The sequence below is a fragment of the Anopheles merus genome, chromosome 2R (genome assembly GCF_017562075.2).
Source record: "Anopheles merus strain MAF chromosome 2R, AmerM5.1, whole genome shotgun sequence".
Taxonomy (NCBI): domain Eukaryota; kingdom Metazoa; phylum Arthropoda; class Insecta; order Diptera; family Culicidae; genus Anopheles; species Anopheles merus.
This window is the reverse complement of record NC_054082.1, coordinates 35,469,571-35,493,485: the sequence shown is the minus strand read 5'-3', so window position 1 is coordinate 35,493,485 and position 23,915 is coordinate 35,469,571. Positions and strand designations below refer to the sequence as shown.

Here is a 23,915-nt window from a genome sequence, read left to right as displayed (position 1 = left end):
GGGCGTGCTGGGGGGGGGGGGGGGGGGGGGGGGGGTGGGGGGGGGATGCGCTAATTCTCTTATCGAAGGGAAAGAAAGGCACCGTCGTGTTGTTGAAATTGTTGGCTTCGATTCGCACCCTTCCGGCATCGCGCACAGCATAATCTTGGTAGGTAATTGTTCACTAACCTGACTAAAGTTCTACACCTTCTTCATTCGAGAGCTAGCAAGAAGCAGTAGTAGTAGTAGTAGTAGTAGTAGTAGAGTGGCTTCTTTACAGTTGCGGTGTGGTGAACGGTACGCTTGATTAATAACTCTAACTTTGTGCGATTTGCTAAACGATGATAAATGTTAAATATACGTTGATATACGCGCAATATAGAAACGAATACATTCAACACTGTTAATTTTTGTTGTTGCACATACTGCTGCTGCGGGGGCGGTAGGAGAGGTTGTATTCCCTATTGATTCTCTTTTGTTAAACTATTCATTTGCTACAACAAACCGGGTGTGTAGATGATCCGCTACAAATGATCCGCGCATACACTTTACACACCTCTTATCCGGTTAACTGATCTTATTGCATTCAAACGTAGTAATGTTAAACATCTGTGCAAAACTTGCGATAGAAAACGGTTCGTTACGATGCTTAAGATGGAATGAAGAAAGGACACACAACACACACCAAGCTGTCCGGTGTGTGTGTGTGTCGATTGCCGTTCTGCTTTTGGAACTGTTTCCCTCTCAAACGTTCGACGGTCGTTTCGTACCTTCGTGCTAATAATTAACGCCTAACGCCTTTATAGCTGGACTGTTTGTGTGTTTTAGGTGCTTTAGAATACGAGTGTTTTACGTTCCTTTCTTTTTTAAATAGATATAAAATTGTACTATAAATCTGCATTGCAACGTCCGCGTGCGTTGCGTTCGGGGTTTTTGTTTCACAATTTTTGCTTCATTCGCTTCTTTCGAGTGAAATCAGTTTCAAAAATTTGGCACACGGCTTCGGATCCGTGCCAATTCGGTTATCGATCGAATTGTTTGTTTTTGCATTGTTTTGTTCCTAAACATATTTCGCCGTGGCGATGTTAAATTTTGGTGCCATGTTGATCGCAAATCTTACTTCACTAGATACTTACTTGTATAAACGGTTCTGTTAAACATAGCAAACACATCTGTATAGTTTCCGAATCGGTTTGCGCTTATTTCACGCTAAATGTGGAAGAAACGAATGAGACGAATAGCGCCCGTAATTGCAAACATTATTGCCCCCCTCAGGTCCCACTCTGTCCCTTTGGGGGGGCCGGTATGATGATACACTGCTTCGCCCACCGTTCGGAGCAGTTTCTCCATGTTAGACTAGCTGCCGTCCCTTCTCCATGCGGTCTTATTGGCCACGGGTTGCCGAAAGCTACGAGCTCCTGCCAGCCCCGTTGGAAGATCCACCACCACCACCGTTCTGCTGCTGTGCCGCCTTCTGCTGTTCCAGCTTTGCCTTCCGGTGCAGCATCTCCTGCTTCTTGTGCTCCCGGTGGAAGTCGTCGATCGTGATGTTCAGCCGGAAGATGTGGTGCATGATGAAATCCTCCTCGAGAAACTTCTTCGGCGGTGAGCGCAGCACGGCCAGCGTTTCGCACAGCCCGTTGCACTGGGACCGCACCTTCTGCGGCCCAAGCGTGGCCCCGATGATGACGAGCGCTACCTTGAAAAAGATTCGCACCCCTTCGCAAAGGAAGCAGTCCCACACGCGCAGCAGCGTGTCCCAGGGCAGCGTGCGCGTCATCGCACACAGGAACCAGTCGGTCATGTACAGCAGCGGATCGACGTTGTGCTTCTGCAGGTGGCGGTAAGCGGCCGGGGACGTTTTCTTTAGCAGCCGGTTCAGCATGCCCGCGTCGCGCTGCAACATCTCGAGCCCGGGTGTAAAGTAGTTTTCGAGGTATCTGGAAGAGGGGGGAGTGGTTTTGGAAACAAAGGCTAAGTGTAAGCGGTGCTGCTCTGGCTGGATGGAGCAATGACAATGACGGAGGGTAACCTACTTGTCACAAATAGCGACGAAGCACCAGAACGCCTGCTCGGAGGGAAGCTGCATCAGCAGGAAGGCGGCGATCGGGGCCTGTGCCTGACAGTAGCCCACGGTCGGATTGTACACCGAGTACGCTTTCAGCACGTTGAACAGCTCCTTCTGGCCCGGCTTGTCGTCGTCGATGAACATCTCGTGGTGCGGGAACTGGCGATGCTGATCCTTGCGTATTTCGTCGATGATCTGCGGATTGCCGGGCTGGTCGAGCAGATGCTGGTACCAGTCGGGAAACTTGGCCATCAGATGGTTTGCGCCGGTCAGCAGAAACCATGCCTTCTGTCGCAGCGCGTCCGGGATACCTTTTCGGCAGCGCTCACGGACCTGTGGAAAAAGGGGTAGAAAAGGGACAAAGTATTAGGAGCAGGGTTTCCGGGTTGCTGCATACACACACACACACACACACACACGGAATTACCTTTTTGTAGTTCGTGTTCATATATTCTGCCCAGTGCGCAGTCATGTGGATCCATTTCTTTTCGCGTGCGATGATCTGCTCCCGCGTAAGCGTTTCTTTCTTCGGTTTTTCCGAAAACTGGTTGCCACCGTAGAACCCGTGCCGGTCGGGGCACGTCGAGAAGGCACTGGTGGTTGAACACACCGATACGGTGTCGGCATTTTTGCTCGACTGGCGCTGCAGCAGCGACACGGACGTGGTCGACGCGCTACTGTTCGAGGTCGGTGACGCTGCCGTGGTGATGGTGGCCATGACCGTCGCCTAGCGTCCGAATGTTAAGTCGGTGATGTGATGATTGTTTCCTTGCCTTTCCGGTATGAGAACACGGAGTGAAATGTTTCTTCTTATCTTTTTTTTTTTTTTCGATGATATGTTGCAGTATGATAACACATAAAACAAAAACTCTCTGTTGGGGAGGGAAAAAGAGAACAACAAAAAAAAACTTACGTTAACTTAAACGCTGTCACAAAGCTCAAGCGGGACGGCGGAATGAAAGTTGTCTGGGAATAGTAGTGTGTACGATGATCTTGTTTCATAATTTGCACACACACACCCTGTGCCGGGTTTTGGACGCTTAGGTCACTTGGATTGTGCCGCGCGGCCAATATTTCAACCGTCTTTCTACTTGTCACAACACAATCGCAGCCAAAACAACGGCTCGTTAAGATGAACATTCCCACGTATTATATTATGCATTATTGCCCAAACCCAGCCACGGGATGGAGTGAAAGTGCTGCCTCGTCCGCAATCGAAAGTGGGAGCAGATTGCAAGGAAAATGGAAAAATCTGCATTTACTCCACTCCGCAACTCACCGCTTAGTACAGGAGATGAGAGGTAGTGGAATAATTTTATGTGGAAATCTTCTAAACAGTAATGCTAGCTATCACTTCACCGGGTAAAGAAACACGAAGCACGTGACTGTTGCCAACTCAAGCGCACGTGCAACACTAAGGGAAGTGTGCATCTTGCCCGTGTATCAGACGAGATCGAACTATCGATCGTTTCCGTCAAATGCGAAACCCAGCGCGCGCCACCGTAAATCTATTTCCACAACAACCGGGGGAGGGTGATATTTTTGGTACCCGTGTCGCTCTGTGTCGTAGGTTGTGGTTTTTTGGGGGGATGCTAGAGATCTAAGCTAGACGCGCCTGTGGAATCGAAATCTATTCCCTTTCGGAGGGTAGAGGAAATTCCCGTGCAGTTGGCAAAAACTGTAGTGTTGTAGTTGTGCGCCAGGGGCGGCGGAAACTTACCGCCGTGGAAAAAGTGTGTGTGCGTGCGTCTAAATATAAACTATCCAACTAGGTCCAACCCCACAAACGAATCAGTAACACCCGCTGCTACGAGTTCCGAGGGGAGTTCCCCCTCGGGGATTGGCTGCGTTTGCTGCTGGCTCGACGGCCGTAATTGCCAAAGCCGAAATTGAGCCGGGTAGAAGGCTTCAGCTTCTTGCAACGAAGATTCCAAACGGAGGGTCTTCCTGCGCGCCCTGTCCGGAAATAGAATATAAAGAATGGTTCCAAGAAATAAAATCCTTCCCCTCACGATGACACAAATCCGGCCCAAAAGTAAGGCTCGTTCCCGTTGCAAAACATTTCCGTTGCGTCTTTTAGCATCCATGGAGGTCAAATAACATTCCTACGGGTTAGTTTTTGCTCGAACAAACGGCTAAATGACTCGAAAGTGCAAAGACAGCGCATTAGTTTTGCTTCGTTTACTTCGCCGATTAATAACACATCGGTTGGTGTGAAGACAAAGCTTTAAAGAATGACTAAAGAAACACGTTCAACCACTCCCCCCATTGGCTCGCATAATGTTCATTTGTTTCAATTGAATCAACACCCATACATCGTGTGGACCACATCCCATCATCCGGACGAGATCCGGCAAACATCCGAAGGCGCTCGTCGTTCGCGATGATGCTTTTGGGGAAGCTGTTTGTGCAAACGGTCAGCCTTCTTTTCCCTCCAGAAGATCACCAACGAAATACCGAGTGCGTGTGCATCTGTGTGTGTGGCCATCGGAAGGGTTGATTCGTTTAGTGTGTGATTGGGTTGAGAAACGGAATGTGTAAAACGGCACTCATGTGATTGATGGTCGGTGGTGGGACGACGGTGAACCGATGCGATGTGGGCGATTGGAGATGCTCGCGTGCATTTGCCACACTACTGGGCCCAAGCATTCGCCTTCCACCAGGGAGTGTTCCGGTGTTTGAGATGTAAACCATCGTAAAATTGATGCTTGCAGTGTATAGCACAATGTAGGGCATATGTTTTTAACACATTTGGACTGATTTCCGCTTGTGTTTTAGAGTGACTCAGAACACATCAAATATTGATTTCATTTTAAATTGTTCGAACTCCAGATAAGTGTAAAGTGCTAAATTGCAATAACATATGCTCAAAACACTGCTTACAATAAGCAGCAGCAAGACATGTTAAGCGTTGGAACTAGTGATGGGAGCTCGGAATCGGACCTACCCGATTCAGAATCCGTGTTCGGTATCAATTCTGGAGCCAATTCCGATGCTGGAATTGATTTCGATTCCGATGTTGGAATCGATTTTGATTCCGGAGTCGATTCCGGAGACGATTCCGGAGTTGACTCCGGGCCCGTTTCCGGAGTTGACTTCGGAGCCAATTCCGGAGCTGACTCCGGTGCCAATTAAGCAATCAGCGCCGGAATCAGAATTGACCTGGGAATCGCAAATTGCCCTGGTAACGGAATCGGGATTGACTCCAGAAATGGAATTAGTTCCGGAATGAGAATCAGCTTTTGAATTGAAATAAGAAGTTTCAGTAGCAAAATCAGGAATCTTCATAAAAATGGATCATTTGCATGTACATTTTTATTCTTTGCGGCTATCGATACGTAGCATCAGATTCTGAATTCCGGATTCCGATTCCGGAGCCAATTCCGATTCTGGAGCCAATTTCGATTCCGGAACCGATTCCGATTCAAAAGCCAATTCTGGAACCGATTCCGGAGCGGATTCCGATTCCGGAACTGATTCCGATCCCAGAGCTGATTCCAGAATCGATCCAGGAAACTGATTCCGAACCTACTATCCTGAATCGATTCCAGAAAATTTCGGAGCGAGCCGGAATCGATTCCGCAAAAAAAAAAACATTTTTCCCATCACTAGTTTGAACACAGTTTGCACCATTCGCATGGCACATGCGACGCCAACTGCGATGTGAGACATGTTCGTTACTTTGCTACTATGTGCTGCGCCCAGTGCACACGCACACACAAAGCCCATCAACCACTATGTGTGCACCGCCGCCACCCCGCACCCACGGCACAGGATTGTAAAGTCGTTCACAATCGATTTAACACACCGGCAGACCGTGCCCTAATTATTCGCACAGTAAGTAACGGACGGCTATGCCATTCCCGTACAAACAATCCCAGTTTTCGGTCCGTTCTCCCTTACACCGGAGCACCACACATCTCACGGGAAGTGGTGATGTGGCGGAATGGTTGCCTCCCCTGGACCATTTCTAATCGTCGTTCGCGCAACCGTCGTCTTTTCACGTGCAACGATGCGCAAATTTAAGAAGCCTCCTCTCCTCCCAGCATTACGCGCCAAACTAACGGAACGCCGACCAAGTGGACACGGACGAGCATGCACACACACACACACGCGCGCATCCACGAGCACCTTTAAGTCGAATTAGTTTCCCTCTCGCAATTTGGCAAATGGCTCAGTAGTGGCGCATTTCCACATGGTGATACAATTTGTACTTTCGAGAAGATAATTTGTTTACCAGCCATCAGGAGTTACAATTCGAAGCGAACCGTTCTCTTCCTACATACAGACCTGATTTAGAATCGGATCGAAGCAAAACAAAGTTGAGTTTGTGTAACAATTCCCGATCCGCTTAAAATTAGCATAACAAACCTCGTCTCCTCCTCGTCCCTCCCCATGACTATAAAAAGACAAAATAATTGTGCCCTGTGCAGCGTGTGACGCTAATAAACCGAAGTCCGTTTAAGTCTACCAATGACTTACACGGGCATCTTCACAACTGCAATTGCAAAATTGGAAATACCCGGCTGAATGTAAAAAAAACGTACCGAGGTTGGCCAGCACGGCTACACCCCCAACAAGGTGGCCCGGACGAACACCCATCACCGACCCATCCGACCAATCAACCGCGGTTTATCGTTGGTATGGGTAAATTAATTAATTGTACGACTCTCGTGTGTGTGTTTTGCTCGATCGGGCAAACGGTGTACACGCACCCATCGACGAATTGGGCGAGCAGCTCTCTATCCCTATCTCTTTCTCTCTCTTTCTCTCGGTAAAGAGAAGTGCAATCCAACTGGTTAGATGTACACATTTTGTCCAAACCGAAGGTTATTTCAATTGCGCACATGTGCGACGCTTCTATTTGTGTTGTTTTAAATTTGCTGTGCTCGCTTCATTTTCTAACGTTTTGTGAAAGGGCTTCGTTCTGAGAAAGGGTTTGGAGAAAGGCCTTGAAACAAAGAAAAAAATAATAATAAATTAATTATGTATCGTTTAATTAGAAGAAATTGTAAGAACTTGTGGACTGTTTGAAACATTGATTGTGCAAGTAAAGGGAAGCAGAGCGTTTAGGGTTTAAATGATCTTATCTGTCCACGTCACACTATCAACAAGGCGCTGGGTGGGTGAGTCAGGGTCCAGGCACGATGCGGCATACTTCAAATCCTAACGACAGGAGCTATGACATCAACATTCAGTATATAACGAAAGAGTGCAACGAACATCAAGCAAGGCGAGGCAACGTTCTTAGTTTACCATCTCATAGGACTGTCTTGAGGCCATCATCGATCAGAAGTGAGAAAAATACATATCCATTCGCCACTCCGGGTATCATCAATTACAACTCAATTCGAATGCATTTGTGTGAACCAAACAATGGCGACTATTGGCTTTTTTTAACGCATTCACATAGAAAGTTGTTAAAAATTACAATGCGTTGCTGAAATGGTTTGACAAAAACATCTGTACCTGTTGCCATCCGATGTGTCACACAGAAGAGCACATTGAATGGGGATTTCCTTTAGCAAAACAGCCCATTCCATTCGCACCACCAAATCAACAAGTGGTGCGGCATTGTTTTGGGCCCGCTGCAACATTATGCAAATCAATCCAAACACTGGCAACACAAGATTGACGACGCCACCGACCGGTAGGGAGGTTTGGCGACATGGGGAAAAGTCCACCAAAACGGCCCCGACCAAAAGCGAGCAACCGCGAGTTGTTGCCGCGTCAGTCATACGGCGGGCGGTCAGTCCGGCACGAAACGGCGAGAATGAAAAGCAAACAAACACGTTGTTGCTGGTATGCGCGAGAGCGCGCACGAGTGACACGAGGACAAGGGAAATCCGTCAGGGCGAAGGGGAGCTGACTGCCGAAGGGTTGGACGGGTTATATTTACATAGTGGGTCGGCCCGCACCCCACCCAAGCATTACAACAACGCCCGCTACTCATTGTTGGTAAGTGTCGCGATCGCAGACACACGATCACAGCCGCAGAGACACATAAACAGGCACACATTTGGAGACACTTTGCGTCCGATTTTCGCTTGTAAAGCTAATAAATCGTACTCCTGGGGGCTCTTCTTCGTGTGGTGTGTGTGCATGCCGTGTGTGTGTGTGTGTCTGTGAGGGCACGGAGTTGTAATGCGAATTGTACTGCACACGTTTGATTTCGTATGTTTTGTCTAGCACGCTTCAAACCGCCTTCCTTTTGTTTTCTATTACGCCCTCCCCGTGTAAGGAATGTGTACAATGGAAAGGCCTTGGATTGTGGGCTGCTTCTAGCACACGTTCCGGGACGCATGGACGGACCAACTCCCCACCGCCGCTGCCCCCGGGGGGCGAATCCACGACACGGTTAAGAAGCTTTCCGTGTTTGGGTAGAAAAATGGTTTTCTAACGTCGCAGAAGGTACGAATGTCGATACGATCCGAAGTGCAATCCGAGTGGATGATCGAAAAGGGAAAGTTTACGTTTTGCACTCTAAAGTGCCATTCAGAGAGGGAAACATTCCACCAACGGGGGCGGCGTAGAATTCCAAATTGCTTCGTTCTATCGCATTATCTTGTCGCTTTATCGCGCCAACTTCTCTTATCAGCTCGGGTACGGCGCATGATTCTGTTTGTGTAGCATTTCCAACGCCCGGTGAGCAATACGCACCACCCTTTTTCCCTTGTTCCGTGGAATTGTGCCTTCATGCCGTCTTCGCGCGCTCTTCACACACACACACACACACACACCCTACAAATAGACAGCTTAACTTTGTCACGGAAATTTGCAGTACAGTTACTTACATTATCATAAACAAACACGCGGACCAACCCCGGCCACTATCAGCTCATCTCGAATCGGTGCCCGTTTCGTCTCGTCCCCGCACCCGGGCTAGTAGTCGGTGAAAGCCTCGGCTGAGCCCAAAACGGTGTGCAAATTCAATGCGTTTGCCCCTTTTGTACACGTTAGCACAAAACTTTAAAGCGACTGTCGCACGAGTGACGGCGTTATCATACGATGCAGGGTGACGTTGTTTTTAACGCTGTGCTTTCCCGTCCGTCGTACCGTCGGTTGGGAGTGATTTGATGGCCTTCTCGGGCTGGCTGGGGTAGTAAAGCACCGACCGGAAGGTAGCACTTGAGCCAAGAGCCCAACGCACAAATGCACTCGCGTACGAATTGGATCACCGCACACCACTGCACATCGCACACACACTCGTCGGTGGGATGTGCGTGACTTACGGCGCGCACTGCACTGCTATTGCTGGTCACTATTGTTTGCTTTCCGCCTTTCCGCAGCAGGGTGCAATATCACGATTTCACTAAATTGGTCGAATTTGTGGGTGGTACCCCAGAGACCAGGGCCACATTTTATCACACACACGAACGGATTGGCACATCCACCACGGGTTCATCGGTTACTGACGCCCACTATCGCCGATGGATTATAAATTTTATAGCTTTCCCAGCACAACCAGCAACAGCAGCAGCAGCAATAATCACATTCCTCGGTACGGGCCCGAGCCACAGAGGGAGCACACATCCAAATTTTTTCTTCCTACTGCACTACACCTTGAATATGTTTTGATTTTGGAAGGAACGGCACATAAGCACAAATCACACGCGCACCACCGTGGTCGCTGTCGTCGCACTGTATTTACAAATAGTTGTATCGATTTTTCCTGCCCAGATGCCCTCCTGCTGCGGAATGGCAACAAAAACACTTCCCAAATTTGCTTCCTCTCTGTGTTTTCTGAGCATTTCCCGTTTTTTCACGTATGCGACGGAATGACAGATCTGCTCCGAGTGCGTGCGTATATACGCTGGGGTTGAGGAGTTACAGTTTCGCTCGGTTCGCAATGTCAGCGCCGGACGTAGGGGTCAAACAGTTCGGTTCGGTGCAGAGCCGTTGCCGGGATGTAAAATAAACCCGGTACGAAATTATTCAATCGCAGTACACACTGATCGAGCAGGAGCGGTATGTGCGCGTGAACCATACTACGAAACATTTGATTTCAGTCTTTCGCAGAGGTCGGACGGACGGAGTACTTTGGAAATTTGCTTTCGATTTTCTCTTTCTTCTACTGGAATCAGCCCAAAAGAACCCAACGGAAAAAATGTCGCTCGCGGTGTTGAGAAAAATTATGCGGCCATCGTCCTTAAAATCCCTTCAGTATCAAGCATCGCGGTACATGCAGCATAAAGGAAAGGTAGCGGAACAATGCTCGAATCCGGCCTCCCGTGGTCTCGTGCTCGGCGTGTATGCCGATGAGAACGACCGGCTGGACATTGGCGTTCTAACGCCAACGGCGGCCAAATACAATGAGGTAAGTAGCGGGAATTAGCGGGATTTATATGGAAGTAAAAGTTCCAGTAAAGATGTCCTTATAACATATGCCCAAATTGCAGTCATACACCAGTGGGCGGCTTCTAGAGATGCTTCGATTAGCCGGACCGATGCCTAAGCGGGGTGAGGTGCGGGTCCTGTACAATCTCGAACCCACTTACTCCGCTGTGGCCGTCTGCGGTCTGGGTAGCGAGTGTCTCGGGTACGACGATGTAGAAAAGATGGACATTTCGAAGGAAGCAATACGCATCGCTGCTGCCCGCGGTTGCCAGGAGCTGCAGCAGCTAGAAACGAGCCGTATCTACGTGGAAGACTTCGGGCATGCTGAGTCGGCTGCGGAAGGAGCGCACATGGGACTGTGGGTGAACCAGGAGCTGCGAAGCCCGGACCAACGGAAGTTTGTCCCACAGCTGCAGCTGTACTACGAGCCCGAGCTGCCTTGCGACTCCAACGGATGGCGCATCGGGCTGGCGAAGGCAGAGGCACAGAATCTTGCCCGCCAGCTGCAGGAAACGCCATCGAATTTGATGACCCCGACAACCTTTGCCCAGAACGTCGTCCAGATACTGTGCAACTCTGGCGTGAACGTGGAGGTGAAGGTGCGCGGATGGGCGGAGAATGAGGAGATGACCTCCTTCCTCACGGTGGCTAAGGGATCCTGCGAACCTCCGATATTTCTCGAGCTAAGCTACTACGGCACCAACACGAAGGAGCGACCGATCGTGCTGATCGGCCAGGGCAACACCTTCGACAGTGGCGGTCTCTGCCTGAAGACGCTGGAGGCTTTGACAGACATGCGGGCGGATATGACGGGTGCGGCATGTGTCGTGGCCGCCAGCCGGGCGATTGCCGCACTGAAGCTGCCGGTTAATATACGCGCCCTGATTCCACTGTGCGAGAATATGCTGGGCTGCAATGCGATGAAGCCAGGCGACGTGATTACGGTCAAGAACGGGAAGAGCATCGAGATCGTGAAGACGAGCAACGAGGCACCGTTGGCGCTGGTGGATGCGCTTCTGTACGCGGAACACTTTGGACCGAAGTACATTGTGGACGTGTCCACCATCTCGAAGGCAACGATCGAATCGTTCGGAAAGGTGTGCGCGGCCGTCTTTACCAACTCGGAAGATCTCTGGCAGCGCATGCAAAATGCCAGCATTCACACGGGAGATCGTGTGTGGCGCCTGCCGCTGTGGAACTACTACACGCAGCAAATCTGTTCGGCCGAGCACGTGGATGTGCAGAACATTGGCAAGGGCGAGGGGGCGAACAGTTGCAAGGCGGCCGCCTTCTTGCGCGAGTTCCTGCCGTGCGGAAAGTGGATGCACATCGATGCACTAAACGTGATGAAAACGAAGGGCACCGACTTTCCGTACATTCGGCGCGGTATGGCCGGGCGGCCAACGCGAACGCTGATCGAGTTCATCGCCCAGAGCGTTGTGCAGTGCACGGACAGTGGCAGTGGCGTTACCAAAACGGAGTCAGCCCTTTCGAGTCAGCAGATGCGATAGGATTTGAGTATTTTGTAAAAAGGTGTACGCTAAGATGCAAATAAATTTATCTTAAAATAATACCTCGCTGACTTTGAGTGAGGATAACTTAACGGACGGGTCGAGCACGCTTGAATTTGAAACTGCAGTAAAGCTGTATTGCAGTTGACAAGCGATTTCATTTGACTTCAGCTGAAAGAAGGGAATCAAAACAATCAGTTCGATCAAAGTCCTTCCGTTCATACTTTTAGTGAATTTGCATTTCTACCGCAAGCAACGAAACAATCTCAACTAGTAAGCTTTAAGTATAACATTCAGAACTACCTCATCACTGCCCACATGATGTTCGCCCTTCGAATTGCCTCCCGAATGGGTAAGTAGAGCAAATTCCTTTGGGATGCTGTATGTCGCTCTCATCTCGCACAGATCAAAACAGTATCTACACGGCACGCACCGATGGACCTTGACCTTTGGACTAACCGGTTAATGTTCTTCCCGTTTGCCGCCTCTTCCAGGCCAGCGCGTCCGATCGCGCTCCATCGCCAGCCTGTCGGCACTTCCGGATACGCACCAGATGCTGCAGAAAACCTGCCGCGATTTTGCGGACAATGAGCTGGTGCCGAATGCGGCCCGGTTCGATCGGGAGCACCTTTACCCGGCCGAGCAGATCCGCAAGATGGGTGAGCTCGGGCTGATGGCAATCTCGGTGAAGGAAGAGTACGGCGGAACCGGACTAGACTACGTCGCGTACGCCATCGCGATGGAGGAAATTTCGCGCGGATGCGCATCGGCCGGTGTCATCATGTCGGTAAACAATTCACTGTACCTGGGACCACTGACGCATTTCGGTAACGAACAGCAACAGCAAAAATACGTCAGCGAGTACACCGATGGGTCGCGAGTCGGTTGCTTTGCCCTGTCCGAGCCGGGCAACGGGTCGGATGCGGGTGCCGCCTCCACGACGGCCACGCTCAAGGGCGACCACTGGGTGCTGAACGGTACGAAGTGTTGGATTACGAACGGGTACGAGGCCGGTGCGGCCGTCGTGTTTGCCACCACGGACAAATCGCTCAAGCACAAGGGCATTTCCGCGTTCATCGTGCCGAAGGAGACGCCCGGCTTTTCGCTGGGCAAGAAGGAGGACAAGCTGGGCATCCGCGGCTCCTCCACCTGCTCGCTCATCTTCGAGGACTGTGCGATCCCGAGGGAGAATCTGCTCGGCGAGCCGGGTTTCGGGTTCAAAATCGCGATGCAAACGCTCGACGCCGGACGGATCGGAATCGCGAGCCAGGCGCTCGGCATTGCGCAAGCGTCACTGGAGTGTGCCGTCGATTATGCCAACAAGCGCATCGCGTTCGGCAAGCCGATCGCGAAACTGCAAGCCATCCAGACGAAGATCGCGGATATGGCTACCCGGCTCGAGGCGGCACGCCTGCTAACGTGGCGAGCGGCTTGGCTGAAGGACAACAAGAAACCGTTCACGAAGGAGGCAGCACAGGCGAAGCTGGCCGCTTCCGAGGCGGCCACCTACTGTGCGCACCAATCGATCCAGGTGCTGGGCGGCATGGGATACGTGTCGGATATGCCGGCCGAGCGGCACTATCGTGATGCGCGCATTACGGAAATTTACGAAGGCACGTCCGAAATTCAGCGACTCGTCATTGCGGGTGCCGTTATCAAGGAGCTGACGGCGTAAGCGGAATGGAGTGTGGGAATGTGTTGAGTGAGTGTGCAATCAGTGTTGAAAGTTTTTCAGTTCTCCTTTTGGAAGTTTTTTTTGTTTGAGCAAAAGATGTGTAAAAATAAAGTTTAAATTATAAAAAAACAAAGCTTTTAATTATATGTGAACAAAATACCATACACTTTTTTTTCCTTTTATTATTGACTCTCTACATTCATTCATGCATAAACACTCAAAACCATAAGCTTTAATATACTATTTCCCTGTCCACCCCGCCGCACTGTAGAGAAAAAGTCCTCTTTCGAAAAGGACTAAACAAAAATTGCCCGGACACATGGACAACCTGGCTCGCGTGCACACACACACGCACACATCTACTATTGCCTTTGGATAGGATGAAGCCAACTGACTCAAACTGCTTAAAAAGTTGCCCGCAGATTATTATAAAACTACACCACCACTATGAACTAGAAGCACTTTGTGGACCTACCCCATGTAAAACCTACAGCAGGTTAAAGACGAGATGAATAATTGAATCACTACATTGGGTGGCGTACAAGCGTTTCCTTGTACGGGACTATTATTACTACCTCCTCACTTCACTTTCCTTTTTGACTACCAGAAGATAGCCTTTTGCAACGACTAATACAATAATGTTCGTTTGCTTGGCTCATACTAATAGATTAATTAGTACCGAGAGCTTGTTATCGAAGCGTGTTACATGCAGGAGCATTTTAAATGCGCTCACGCGTTGTTTTTTTTTTTTTTTTGCTTTCGTAAGTGGGTACGAAATTGAGTTGAGCACATTATAAACGTTAAGCATTAGTGATTAGGCAGGAGAGAACAAAAACGTTAAACTGTTTGTTTGTTGGGGGGGGTTTACACACGATATCACATTGGTTTTACGCCCAAACCGCGCTTGTTTAGTGCAATGCACTTCGGGTGCATCATTTGTTCCCTTTATCTGTTCTCTTTGTGCTGATCTAGAAGGATTCTACTATACTAATAATGCGCCCCCTGCTCTATTATTCTCATCTTGCGTTTTGTTATTATCTGCTTAAATAATAAAAAAAACGAGAAAACAGACGCATCTGTTTCCTCCGGATGACTCGAACCTGGAACTGATGAAATGTGCGGAAGCCGCAGCGCAAAAGAGAGCGAATGAATGTTAGCGACGGTTCGTTTTCCGTCCACCGTTTTTTTTTTTGTCACCAATGCACTGAGATCTGTTCATGATTAGATACGGTTAGCTTGTATTTTGGATGTTATCCAATTCACACACTGAAAAGAGAGAGGGAGAGAGCGCGAAAGAGTGACCGGGTGAGTGTTGCTTCCTTTTTCAAAGTGTGTTGAGTGCTTACCTTATTTTGCCTACTTCTACTGGATGACTCCGGCCTCCCTGTACACCGTACCCTGCCGTACAAGGCTTCTCAGTCGGAATCTTCATCTTCGGCGTTGAATCGTAGCTTTTTCTTAATCAGAAACGACGAATGCCCAGTGGACAGCGGAGTATCACAGCCTGCTGATGCAGTCACACCGTTCGCTACGCTAACGTTCGTTCTTAGCGCTTTGAATAAGGAACTGTTCGGAGTGCTCGTAATCGATTGTTCGCCAACGGCAAGGGACGACAACGACGAATGTGCCGGCGTTGTGCCGTTTTTTCCCGGCGGCGCTGGTGCTTCTTCTCCATCGCCCTTTCCACCGCCCGAAGCGTCCAAATCCTGTGACAGTGAGCCGAGGGGACGAAAATCGTTGTCGCTATCGTTTAGGGATGATGCGGCGGTGGGTGAGTTGGAGAAGGACGCCTTCAGGTTGCGGCGCGAATCGTTCAATATCGACAAATCGTCCGCATCGTCCTCAAACCTATCCGAAGGGGAGGTGAAAAGTTGTTAGAAAATATATTATTTTTAATTACCATATAGAAACATACCACAAAATGCGCAACGGGGAACAGAAAACACGGCTTGCGTGCCGCGAACCGGAATGGCTCTGCTGCGTCTGCTGAAACTGTAGATGGTGCCTGTGCAGATGGTCGTGGTGGTGGTGGTGGTGGTTGAGGGGCGTCGAGTTAACGATCCGTACCGTCGGTGTGCGGGTCGGTGGCATGGAGCTGTTGAGCGTCGGAGTAATTTGCACACTCTCCTTGTCCGTACCGCCACCGTCCTGCGTACCGGCTGTGCGATCACAGTCCGCCTCGTCGCCAGCGGCCGTGCATGCGCTACTATCGAACCCGGTGCCGCTAAAATCCATCTCATTGTCATCATCCGCCAGCAGGCTGGAACAGTGCTCCTGGAATGAGCGCGACGCACCGAATGCGATACCCGTCCGGGAACAGCTGCCAACGGACAGATTCGAACCGTTGCAGCTTCTCGCCGTTTTGTTCGCTGCTTTCTGCTGTCCTCTTTCCACCTTCGCGTCGGGAGAATCTTTCCGGTGCTGTAGTCGAAAGCACGCTACCAGCCACATTACCGCAACGAGCACGAATCGCGCTAGGCTGGAAAGCTTCCGGCAGAGGTAGGACCCGGTCCGCTCGAAGATTCGCCTTCGCCTTCGCGCTTCGTACAGCTTCTGCAGCATCGGATGCTTCAGCAGCACGTCGACGGTGGGTCGCTCGGCCGGGACCGGGCGCATCATGCTGTGGATGATGTCCTTCAGCGTGGGAGAAACCTTGCGCGCCAACAGCTCGGGCAGGGGCTGCCCGTTGCGCAAACGCTGCCACATTCGCCCGTTCGGTGGCAGCTCGAGATTGCAGGCCAGCTCGAGTGTCGCTATGCCGAGGCTAAAGATGTCGGCCGCCTTCGTGTACGTGCCCTCCATCAGCTCCGGCGCCATGTAGCGCGAATCACCCTCGGTGGCGTACCGCGGATTGCTCTTCGTCAGATCGAACACGATCCCGAAGTCGGCCAGCTTGCAGGTCCCGTCGTCCGTCACGAGAATGTTGTCCAGCTTAATGTCCAGATGGATGAGGTTGCGATCGTGCAGGCTTTTAAGCGCCAGCAGCAGATCGAGCAGTATCGACCAGATGCGCTCGTCCGGCAGCTGCTGCTGCTCGCGTGCGTACACCTCCAGGTTTTCGCGACACAGCTCCATCTGCATGTACAGCCGATCATCCTGCTCCCACGCCTGGTACAGCTTGACGCAGTTCTCGTGGTCGGAGAACTGCTCGTACCGGCGCACCTCCTCCAGGCACAGCTGGCGGCACTGCGAGCTGCGGAAGTAGGTTTTCGACTTTTTCACCGCGTACAGCCGACCGTCCGTGCGGCTGCGCACCTTGAACACCTCCCCGAACGAACCTTCGCCCACCTTGGTCAGTTGCTCGAAGCACTGCTCGTAGTACGTTTCCGGTTTGTGGCGGTTGTACAGTGCGCTCAGCTCGGCCCGGCTGTCATCGAGCCGGAACGAGATTACGTTCGCCATCGAAGCATTAATGCTGCGATTCAACGGTTGCATGAGCTTCGGCGGTCGTCGTCTGCTGAACGCATCGTGCAGTCCGCGTGGCTACAATGAGACAGAGGAAAAGGGGCATTGAACTAAGCGGTACAAAACTATTGCACGCTTACGTGGCGTCGTTTTTGATTCCTCTACATACCTTCTTAAAGGAGAACGAAAATTCATCCTCTTCAAATAGTTCAGGCAACGGCAGCGGAGACTTCATGTTTAACCGGTTCCTTTAGCCACAACCCACTACCGATCTTACCACCCCAAACACAAATCCCACCCCACTGTTTTTGTTCACATCAAGTCACCGGTTCCCTTTGTCCTTTTCCCACACGCTGTCTCTCTTCCACACTCTCACGCGTTCGATAATCCGTATGCTATTCCTTAACGGGCACAGCTTTTTGGTTCTTTCATGCACAGTTTGTAAAATATCCGTATGAAGCAGACCTTCACTGCAATATGTTTTTGTGTGATATTCCGAATTGCAATAAATGGAAATCGGCGCGACCGCTTACTTCCGACAGCCGAGATTGCGTCAACCGCTAGTCGTTGCCGTTGTGAGGTTAGGAGATCGAGCGCCACGGTTCGACGCTTTGCAGCTGACTGTTTGGGCGTGTTTGAGCGCTAATTTTCGCGAAACCTTTTTCCGTCCACTCGCACTGGATGCGTTAATGCATCGTTTCGACACACAAAACACATATTATCGTTCAGATGATGGCGTTAATTCGCTGGTCGGACTGCAAGAGTGTTTCTGTTTTGGCAAGCAATCTCTTTGTTGTTTGCACTTTGATTTGAAGTACGTTCGTTTTTTTGAAAACTGACGTTTTGCGCTAAGCCTTTTCGGAAAGGGCCTTTTTAAGCGACAGGGTTCTTCGCTACCATTTGCATCGGATGCGGCACCGTTTTAACTTTCATTGCGAATATTTACTCATTTTCCTATGTTGGTCATCAATACTCATAGCATAAGATTCTTTATGTACTTAAAAAGGTTTTTTCGAGAAAACGAACGCGATTTTCCATTACAATTTATATTCAAAAAGGCCTTTTTTGGTCTGTGTCACTTTTAGCACGCACTGTGCGTACGAGAGCGAGAAGGAAGATGGGAAGCATTTTGAAGAAACAATCGCAACTGACAAAAGCAGCCGACGGTTTCCAACGCACAACAACGCCTCTCGCTACCAGCTGAACCTTTGCACCGTGAACGCTTGTCTATTTGTGGTTGAATTATATTTTCTATTCATTTTACACACCGGCGTTGCGCACCAGCAATATATACCCACAGCACGCCGCATGAACAAGTAACAAAAGCGTAAGTAATGTGAAGATAAAAACACGAGCTCGCGAACGCGCCATTTTACACATGCCGCCCTGATCGCACAAGCTGCAAGCAACCGGGTGTGTGTGTGCAATGGCGATCTAAGAACTTACGGGAAATGTTACGTTTTACGTCTTTTCTTTTCAGTGTTGTGTATATTACACGCAAACCCATGCCGTCATGTCTTCCGGCACAGCGTTCAAAGAACAGATCAAGAAAGTACGCCGGGAGGTACAGCTTTCGTGCGATTCGAAATCATTGCTGCGGGCATTGAAGGACACTCAGCGCTGTTTGGAGGGATTGGCGGGCGAACCCAACTACAAGCTCTGTGTGGCCCACCTCGTAAAGGAACTAGTCGATTGGGTTGGGCTTAAGGAAGACCGGGACTGGGAGACGGCCGCCGGCAAGGCTTGCCGGTCGTTGTTCGAGGAGTTTCTGCACGCTTGCCACGATGCGGAGAAAACGACACGGTGTTTCCTGGTGGCCCGACTGTACAATACGTTCGTGGCGCTCAACCGGAAAGATTGCTGCCGGTGGACGAAGCTACACATCGCTCGGCTAATGAGCTTGTTTACGATCGAGGATGAGCAGGCGGATCTGTACGCACGGGTCAAGCGGGCCGTGCTTAAGACGGTACACGAGATGGCAAAAAGCGCCACCGTGGAAGAGATAGAAGACGGGGCGGATTTGTTGATAGAAATGCAGCGCAAACTGTTGGTACACGAGGCGGGTAAGCCACGAACAGCCGATGGCATCCGTCAGCCGGCCTTGGACCTTTTCCGGGAAGTGTTCGACAACGGGATGGCCATACTCTGCCGATTGCATTCCGTCAGTCAGGCAAAAGCGAAACTGCTGTACCAAACCATTATGGACACGATGCTGAAGATCGTTAAGCCGGACGAGCAAGAGCTGATCAGCTTGCTAGGGGATGCCGTTGGTTATCTGGAGACCATTCTAGCGTACGCAGTGGCAGACAATGCGAACTACTGTCAGTTTGCCGGATTCCTCGCCATATTCGAAGCCATTCGTAGCGAACCGTATGCCAACTGTTACAAGCTGATACGACTGTCGGTGAAGCTCGTCAAACGAGAGCAACCTACGGCACGACAGTTTGAGGAAATTGCCGCGACTGTTCGCGCACTGCACGCGACGTTTCCCTCGCACCAGCTAGTGGTACGGGTAGCCATATTCCTCACCTGTCAGTCCATTCCCCATTTGTGCCGGTTGCCGCAGGAGCTAGCGCTGGGCGTGTCACAGGCAGTAATAGGCTTGTTTGAAGCACTGATGCACTTCGTGCGGCACTGTCCATCGGACACGGTGCCCGAGATTTGTCGCGCGTGCACAAGCTCCCGGCGCCACCTGGCCGACAAGCTGCTGAGCATGCTGATGCATTTTAACATCGTGCAGGCAAGGGATGCGGCCGATCAAAAGCTTTACGAAGGCAAGCTGTCCTACTCGGTGAGTCGCGGGTGCGAGCTGATCAAGCGTAAGCTAACCCTGCTCGAAGAGCTTAGCTGCGAGCGAAAGCGATCCCTGATCGAGAGTTCGATGCGTTACAGCGTCTCCTGGCTGAAGTACGTCATAACGCTCCAGTGCAAACAGGAGGCGCAAGTCGCCGAGGAGATGGAAGAAATTGTGCAAATGCTGAAGCTAATCATAGGCGTGCAGAATCGCTACAGGTTTGAGTTTCTGTCCGATATGCATCTGGTGCGACTGCTGGATAATTGCTACACCGACCAAGCTGGTTCGTATGCGTCCGCATCCTGCTGGTCGAACGTAAGCGTTCGTTTGCTTCGGCTGCTGCTAACGCTACGTGACTCATCGGCTGCGGCCGCTTCGAGCGAAGAGCACACAGCATCAGTCAGTGCGATCGTACGATCGATTATGTGCTACCAGGTCAACGCACCGGAGACGGATCCGATACGCTCGCTTACCGTTTTGCAGCTGTACGAGCATCCGTCGTTCGATCGGTTCGGATTCGCGTTCGACTGTGTGCCGACGAGAGCGGAACAGTTCACCATACTGGCGGAGGAAATGGCACTGGTGTCTAAGTACAAAACGTCCAACTCGCTGCCGGTCTGGGAGTACATGGAGCAGCTGGCCCAGGTGGGCGATATTCGCGAACACTGTCTTACGTTCGGGATGGCGCTGCACGGTTTTAGCGAGAATGATGCCGGAAAGCTACCGGAGTCGATGATGGATACGCTGCTCGATGCGTTGAAGCAGTACCGGCCGGCAAACGCACTCGAACGCGTGAAACGGTGCGCCTCCCTGGCCATCGTATCCTACCACACGTTCACCTTGGCCGGCCGGTCGACGTTGAACCGGTGGCGAGATATCCCGTTCAAGGTGGAGCAACTGCGCAACGGTCAAATTGACGAGATCCTGCTGGAGAATCAGCTCGATCGCGAGGCACAGCTAGTGGGACGGCTAGAAGGGATACGGAAGCACTACGGTGAGCTGATGGCAGCCCTGGAGGCGGACAACTTTCAATCCCTGTGGGTACTGCCGTCGATAGCGCAGATTTCCAGCATACTGGACAATACGGCCCGCTTGTACCATCTCAACTATCATCCCCATCGGGCGGTAGAGTTGCAGCTGCTGAATTTGCTGCTTGTCTCACAGCGACGCGATGTGCGGCCGCTTGATCAGTGCGCTTCGTTGGCATTTCTGCTGGAACAGCACCAGCTGGCGGACGTACAGCTCAAGGAGAGGAAGCGAAACAACCCAAACGCCGTTCAAAAGCATGCCGGAGGCTCGCTGGAGTTGTTGGAGCACCTGGCAAAGCGGGCCACAAGCTTGCTGCATCCTCCGGGTAGCATCGACGATGTTCCGGCCAACCGTAAATTTCAGCTGTTAAATCTCTATCTTGCGCTCGCGGTATACCTCGCTTCCGTGGGCGAACTGGCACCGGCTCTCCGGCTCATACAGCGTGCTCTAGATCATGTAAATCGGTCAACCAATGTCGAAACGATCGCCCAACTCTTCCAGGGACGGACGGCGCAGATTCTCTTCCGGCTGACGGTTTTGCATGGACTGCCATGGCCCGAATCCGTACCACCGCTCGCGTTCATGAAGCGCATGCTGGCCAGCTTTAACGATCTGCAGAAACTTCCTTCCGAGCACACGTTTACGCTTTCGCTGGCCACGGTCGAGATGACGATCGAGGTGCTGCAGCATCTGATCGTGCGGTACGATACGGGACCGCTGATCGAGCCGCACGTGGAGCAGCTGCTAAAGTTCGTGATGCGCAGGGGAGCCGGGTTGCGCGTGATGCAATTGCTGCTGCTGTACGGGCAGATGTGTGCCGATATGCAGAAGCTGGATCGATGCGAGGTAAGGATAATGGATCAAAATAGTGTCATCGTTGAGCTGGAGCAATCTAATACTCAGCATATTCTTTCTTTTGAAGGTCATTCTGGGTTACCTTGACCGTTTGTTGATGTTGCGCCCGGTTCTATCCGCGGAAAACAGGGAAAAGGGCATGTTGATGGACCCTGTAACGCTGGCAGGCGAAGGTGGGCACCACAAAGCCATCAACAGTGCGCCACTCGGCACGCAAAGCGTCGTTCAGGATTTGGTGGACGTGGAGCGAGAAGCGGCACCAAAAAATAGAATCATTCCCGTATGTATTATTAACGTCAGCTTTGTTCATTTTTTTAACAAATTTCATTGAATTTCTTTCACCAGAAAATCGCTGCATTGGGTGAAGCTATCGGGAACGAAACAGTTGTTGAACAATATCTTATGTTCCATCACGCGCCTGGTTGCGATTGCCGCTATTGTAGCTATCCACAGTACAAATCGATGGCGTTTCAAACGGCCGCCCTCGCGGTGAGACTCGCCGTCCTGCAGCGCACCCAACCGACCTACTACATCGAACGTTCCTACGCTACGCTGTGCGAGCATTGGCGTACGCAAATGCATCCAAACTCTGTCTGCCACTGGAACGTCCCGGCCTACCGCACGGATCTGACTGGGGCCATGATACGGACGCTTCTGCACAGGGGACAGTTTTTGGTCCGACAGGAGCATTACGAGGCAGCCCGGGAAGCGTATCGGTTGGCCTCCGAACTTACCGTACCGGGCACCGATCCGGCACTGTCTGCCGATGTACGGTACAACATAAATGCGCTAGAAATGCTGATGCATCGTCCCGTTCGTACAAAGCGAAGCCGTTCGATGATTGAAGCACGCTATACGGAATTGCTTGCCAGGTTGGGTAAGGCGAGTAGCGGTAGCAGCTCCCCGGACATGGCCTTGCTGACCACAAACCTGAGCAACTTGATGGTTAAAACTCCCAAAACGGATTCGATCCCGTATGGTGGGCGCACGGCAGCGGCCCGAGCGCCGCCCAAAACGGTTGATCGTGTGAATGAGCTGATACGGCAGGCTGCCTCACGACGCCATCAGCTGAAAACATCCGGCACTGCGGATGCGCTGCTCGTACCGGATGGGACCATTCCGAGTCGGACGTACTCTGCGTCGGCACGTAAACCTAAGACGGTGAGCATTTTCGTCGATTCTCCGCCGAATCGGCCCGCGAGGGCTAATGCGGTCCCAACGACGGTTGGAAAAGCGATAAAACCTACAAGTACGAAGCTTAAATCGAAGGCATTGGACCCCGAACTGGCGGATCCGATGGAAGAAGTGTGCGAGAGTAGCAAAAATACAAAGTTACCGGAAAGTGGTCGGCGGGGAGAAAAACGTGAAATGGCCAATCTACCACGGCCCGAAACTGATCCAGTGACACCGAAACGGGCAACGGATTCGTATAAGGATGCTTTGCTGATCGGAACTCCTGCCAGCACGCTTCCAACAACTCGCCCTAATAACACCGGCAATAAAACGACCGGCCGTAAGGTACGCCGCTTGGTGGTGGAAGATTTTCCTAGCCTAAGCGAATCGAGTGACACCGACGCGTCTACGAAAACGCCCCGTGCGACAACACACAACCCCACCACCGACAGTCCGGCACTGAATGGATCGTTTCGCGATGTGCTGGTGCTCGGCGATGCAGCGAAAAAGAACGACAACAGCGTAGTGATCGTGCTGGACGATTCGGCGAACGATAGCGGCCGCCAGTCGGACGAGGCAATCGAAACCAGCTTCGATCACAGCCACGCCGTATCGGCAGACAAGCGAACGGGGCTTTCGCTCAAAACCTATTCCGATCGGAAGCGCTTGCTCGGCAGTGGTGGTGGGCCGTTGTCCGCATCTTCCTCGTCGGCTGCCCGGTTGGCGGCCGCCAAGCGAAGAACGCCATTGCTGGCAACGAAAACCAAACTACGATTTGATGATCCCAGCCCGGAGCAGATCGTTTGTAGCGGTGGTAATGACAGCGTGAAGAAGCTACACAGGGCAGAGACCACCGTAGTAGTAGTTAGTGAGCTTGATGGTAAAAAGCAAATAATAACAAATAATAACGTTGTAAAGGATACAGCTTTGGACGAAAAATCAAACGGACGTTCGCGGACGAAAAAAGTCATGGATCCACCAGTTCCAACCAGTATCGAACCGGCAAAGGTGGAACCGCGCATGAGCACTATCGCTTCGCGCACCAGACTGCGTCGCAAGCGGATCTGAGAGTGATGAGGAAGATTATTT

General features: G+C 51.2%; 6 protein-coding genes across 6 annotated transcripts; 4 read left to right on the top strand and 2 right to left on the bottom strand.

Annotated features, from left to right (window-relative positions):
• Positions 1–1,020: 1,020 nt before the first annotated feature.
• LOC121591122 (TBC1 domain family member whacked) lies at positions 1,021–9,830 on the bottom strand. Its single transcript, XM_041911512.1, has 4 exons — positions 8,842–9,830; positions 2,475–2,919; positions 2,016–2,380; positions 1,021–1,919 (listed from the first exon to the last, which is right to left on the bottom strand). The coding sequence occupies exons 2-4, from the start codon at positions 2,763–2,765 to the stop codon at positions 1,388–1,390; spliced, it is 1,188 nt and encodes a 395-aa protein (XP_041767446.1). The 5' UTR covers positions 2,766–2,919; positions 8,842–9,830; the 3' UTR covers positions 1,021–1,387.
• LOC121591123 lies at positions 7,392–8,827 on the top strand. The gene is made up of 2 exons (XM_041911513.1): positions 7,392–8,005; positions 8,237–8,827. The coding sequence occupies exons 1-2, from the start codon at positions 7,556–7,558 to the stop codon at positions 8,285–8,287; spliced, it is 501 nt and encodes a 166-aa protein (XP_041767447.1). The 5' UTR covers positions 7,392–7,555; the 3' UTR covers positions 8,288–8,827.
• A 161-nt stretch (positions 9,831–9,991) lies between the features above and the next one.
• LOC121591120 (cytosol aminopeptidase-like) lies at positions 9,992–11,957 on the top strand. Its single transcript, XM_041911510.1, has 2 exons — positions 9,992–10,364; positions 10,447–11,957. The coding sequence occupies exons 1-2, from the start codon at positions 10,155–10,157 to the stop codon at positions 11,893–11,895; spliced, it is 1,659 nt and encodes a 552-aa protein (XP_041767444.1). The 5' UTR covers positions 9,992–10,154; the 3' UTR covers positions 11,896–11,957.
• A 97-nt stretch (positions 11,958–12,054) lies between these two features.
• On the top strand, positions 12,055–13,703 carry LOC121591121 (short-chain specific acyl-CoA dehydrogenase, mitochondrial). The gene is made up of 2 exons (XM_041911511.1): positions 12,055–12,247; positions 12,390–13,703. Exons 1-2 carry the CDS (start codon positions 12,214–12,216, stop codon positions 13,568–13,570), a joined length of 1,215 nt encoding a protein of 404 aa, XP_041767445.1. The 5' UTR covers positions 12,055–12,213; the 3' UTR covers positions 13,571–13,703.
• A 714-nt stretch (positions 13,704–14,417) lies between these two features.
• Positions 14,418–17,785, bottom strand: LOC121591119 (membrane-associated tyrosine- and threonine-specific cdc2-inhibitory kinase). The gene is made up of 4 exons (XM_041911509.1): positions 17,145–17,785; positions 15,486–17,053; positions 14,917–15,418; positions 14,418–14,836 (listed from the first exon to the last, which is right to left on the bottom strand). Exons 1-3 carry the CDS (start codon positions 17,208–17,210, stop codon positions 14,986–14,988), a joined length of 2,067 nt encoding a protein of 688 aa, XP_041767443.1. The 5' UTR covers positions 17,211–17,785; the 3' UTR covers positions 14,418–14,836; positions 14,917–14,985.
• Positions 17,786–18,103: 318 nt separating this feature from the next.
• LOC121588873 lies at positions 18,104–23,911 on the top strand. The gene is made up of 4 exons (XM_041907307.1): positions 18,104–18,302; positions 18,456–21,644; positions 21,721–21,933; positions 21,999–23,911. The coding sequence occupies exons 2-4, from the start codon at positions 18,489–18,491 to the stop codon at positions 23,892–23,894; spliced, it is 5,265 nt and encodes a 1,754-aa protein (XP_041763241.1). The 5' UTR covers positions 18,104–18,302; positions 18,456–18,488; the 3' UTR covers positions 23,895–23,911.
• Positions 23,912–23,915: the final 4 nt, after the last annotated feature.

What these genes read in the sequence shown, in the direction of transcription:
- LOC121591120 (XM_041911510.1), top strand. Translation starts at nt 10,155, where the DNA reads ATGTCGCTCGCGGTGTTGAGAAAAATTATGCGGCCATCGTCCTTAAAA. An exon ending in CGGCGGCCAAATACAATGAG is followed by an intron (nt 10,365 to 10,446) that starts GTAAGTAGCGGG and finishes CCCAAATTGCAG; the next exon opens with TCATACACCAGTGGGCGGCT.
- LOC121591122 (XM_041911512.1), bottom strand. Translation starts at nt 2,765, where the DNA reads ATGGCCACCATCACCACGGCAGCGTCACCGACCTCGAACAGTAGCGCG. An exon ending in TGAACACGAACTACAAAAAG is followed by an intron (nt 2,381 to 2,474) that starts GTAATTCCGTGT and finishes CTTTTTCCACAG; the next exon opens with GTCCGTGAGCGCTGCCGAAA. An exon ending in TTCGTCGCTATTTGTGACAA is followed by an intron (nt 1,920 to 2,015) that starts GTAGGTTACCCT and finishes CCCCTCTTCCAG; the next exon opens with ATACCTCGAAAACTACTTTA.
- LOC121591123 (XM_041911513.1), top strand. Translation starts at nt 7,556, where the DNA reads ATGGGGATTTCCTTTAGCAAAACAGCCCATTCCATTCGCACCACCAAA. An exon ending in ACGCCCGCTACTCATTGTTG is followed by an intron (nt 8,006 to 8,236) that starts GTAAGTGTCGCG and finishes TGTTTTGTCTAG; the next exon opens with CACGCTTCAAACCGCCTTCC.
- LOC121588873 (XM_041907307.1), top strand. Translation starts at nt 18,489, where the DNA reads ATGTCTTCCGGCACAGCGTTCAAAGAACAGATCAAGAAAGTACGCCGG. An exon ending in AGAAGCTGGATCGATGCGAG is followed by an intron (nt 21,645 to 21,720) that starts GTAAGGATAATG and finishes TTTCTTTTGAAG; the next exon opens with GTCATTCTGGGTTACCTTGA. An exon ending in CAAAAAATAGAATCATTCCC is followed by an intron (nt 21,934 to 21,998) that starts GTATGTATTATT and finishes TTCTTTCACCAG; the next exon opens with AAAATCGCTGCATTGGGTGA.
- LOC121591121 (XM_041911511.1), top strand. Translation starts at nt 12,214, where the DNA reads ATGATGTTCGCCCTTCGAATTGCCTCCCGAATGG. An exon ending in TCGAATTGCCTCCCGAATGG is followed by an intron (nt 12,248 to 12,389) that starts GTAAGTAGAGCA and finishes CGCCTCTTCCAG; the next exon opens with GCCAGCGCGTCCGATCGCGC.
- LOC121591119 (XM_041911509.1), bottom strand. Translation starts at nt 17,210, where the DNA reads ATGAAGTCTCCGCTGCCGTTGCCTGAACTATTTGAAGAGGATGAATTT. An exon ending in TTTCGTTCTCCTTTAAGAAG is followed by an intron (nt 17,054 to 17,144) that starts GTATGTAGAGGA and finishes GTCTCATTGTAG; the next exon opens with CCACGCGGACTGCACGATGC. An exon ending in TCCCCGTTGCGCATTTTGTG is followed by an intron (nt 15,419 to 15,485) that starts GTATGTTTCTAT and finishes CCCTTCGGATAG; the next exon opens with GTTTGAGGACGATGCGGACG.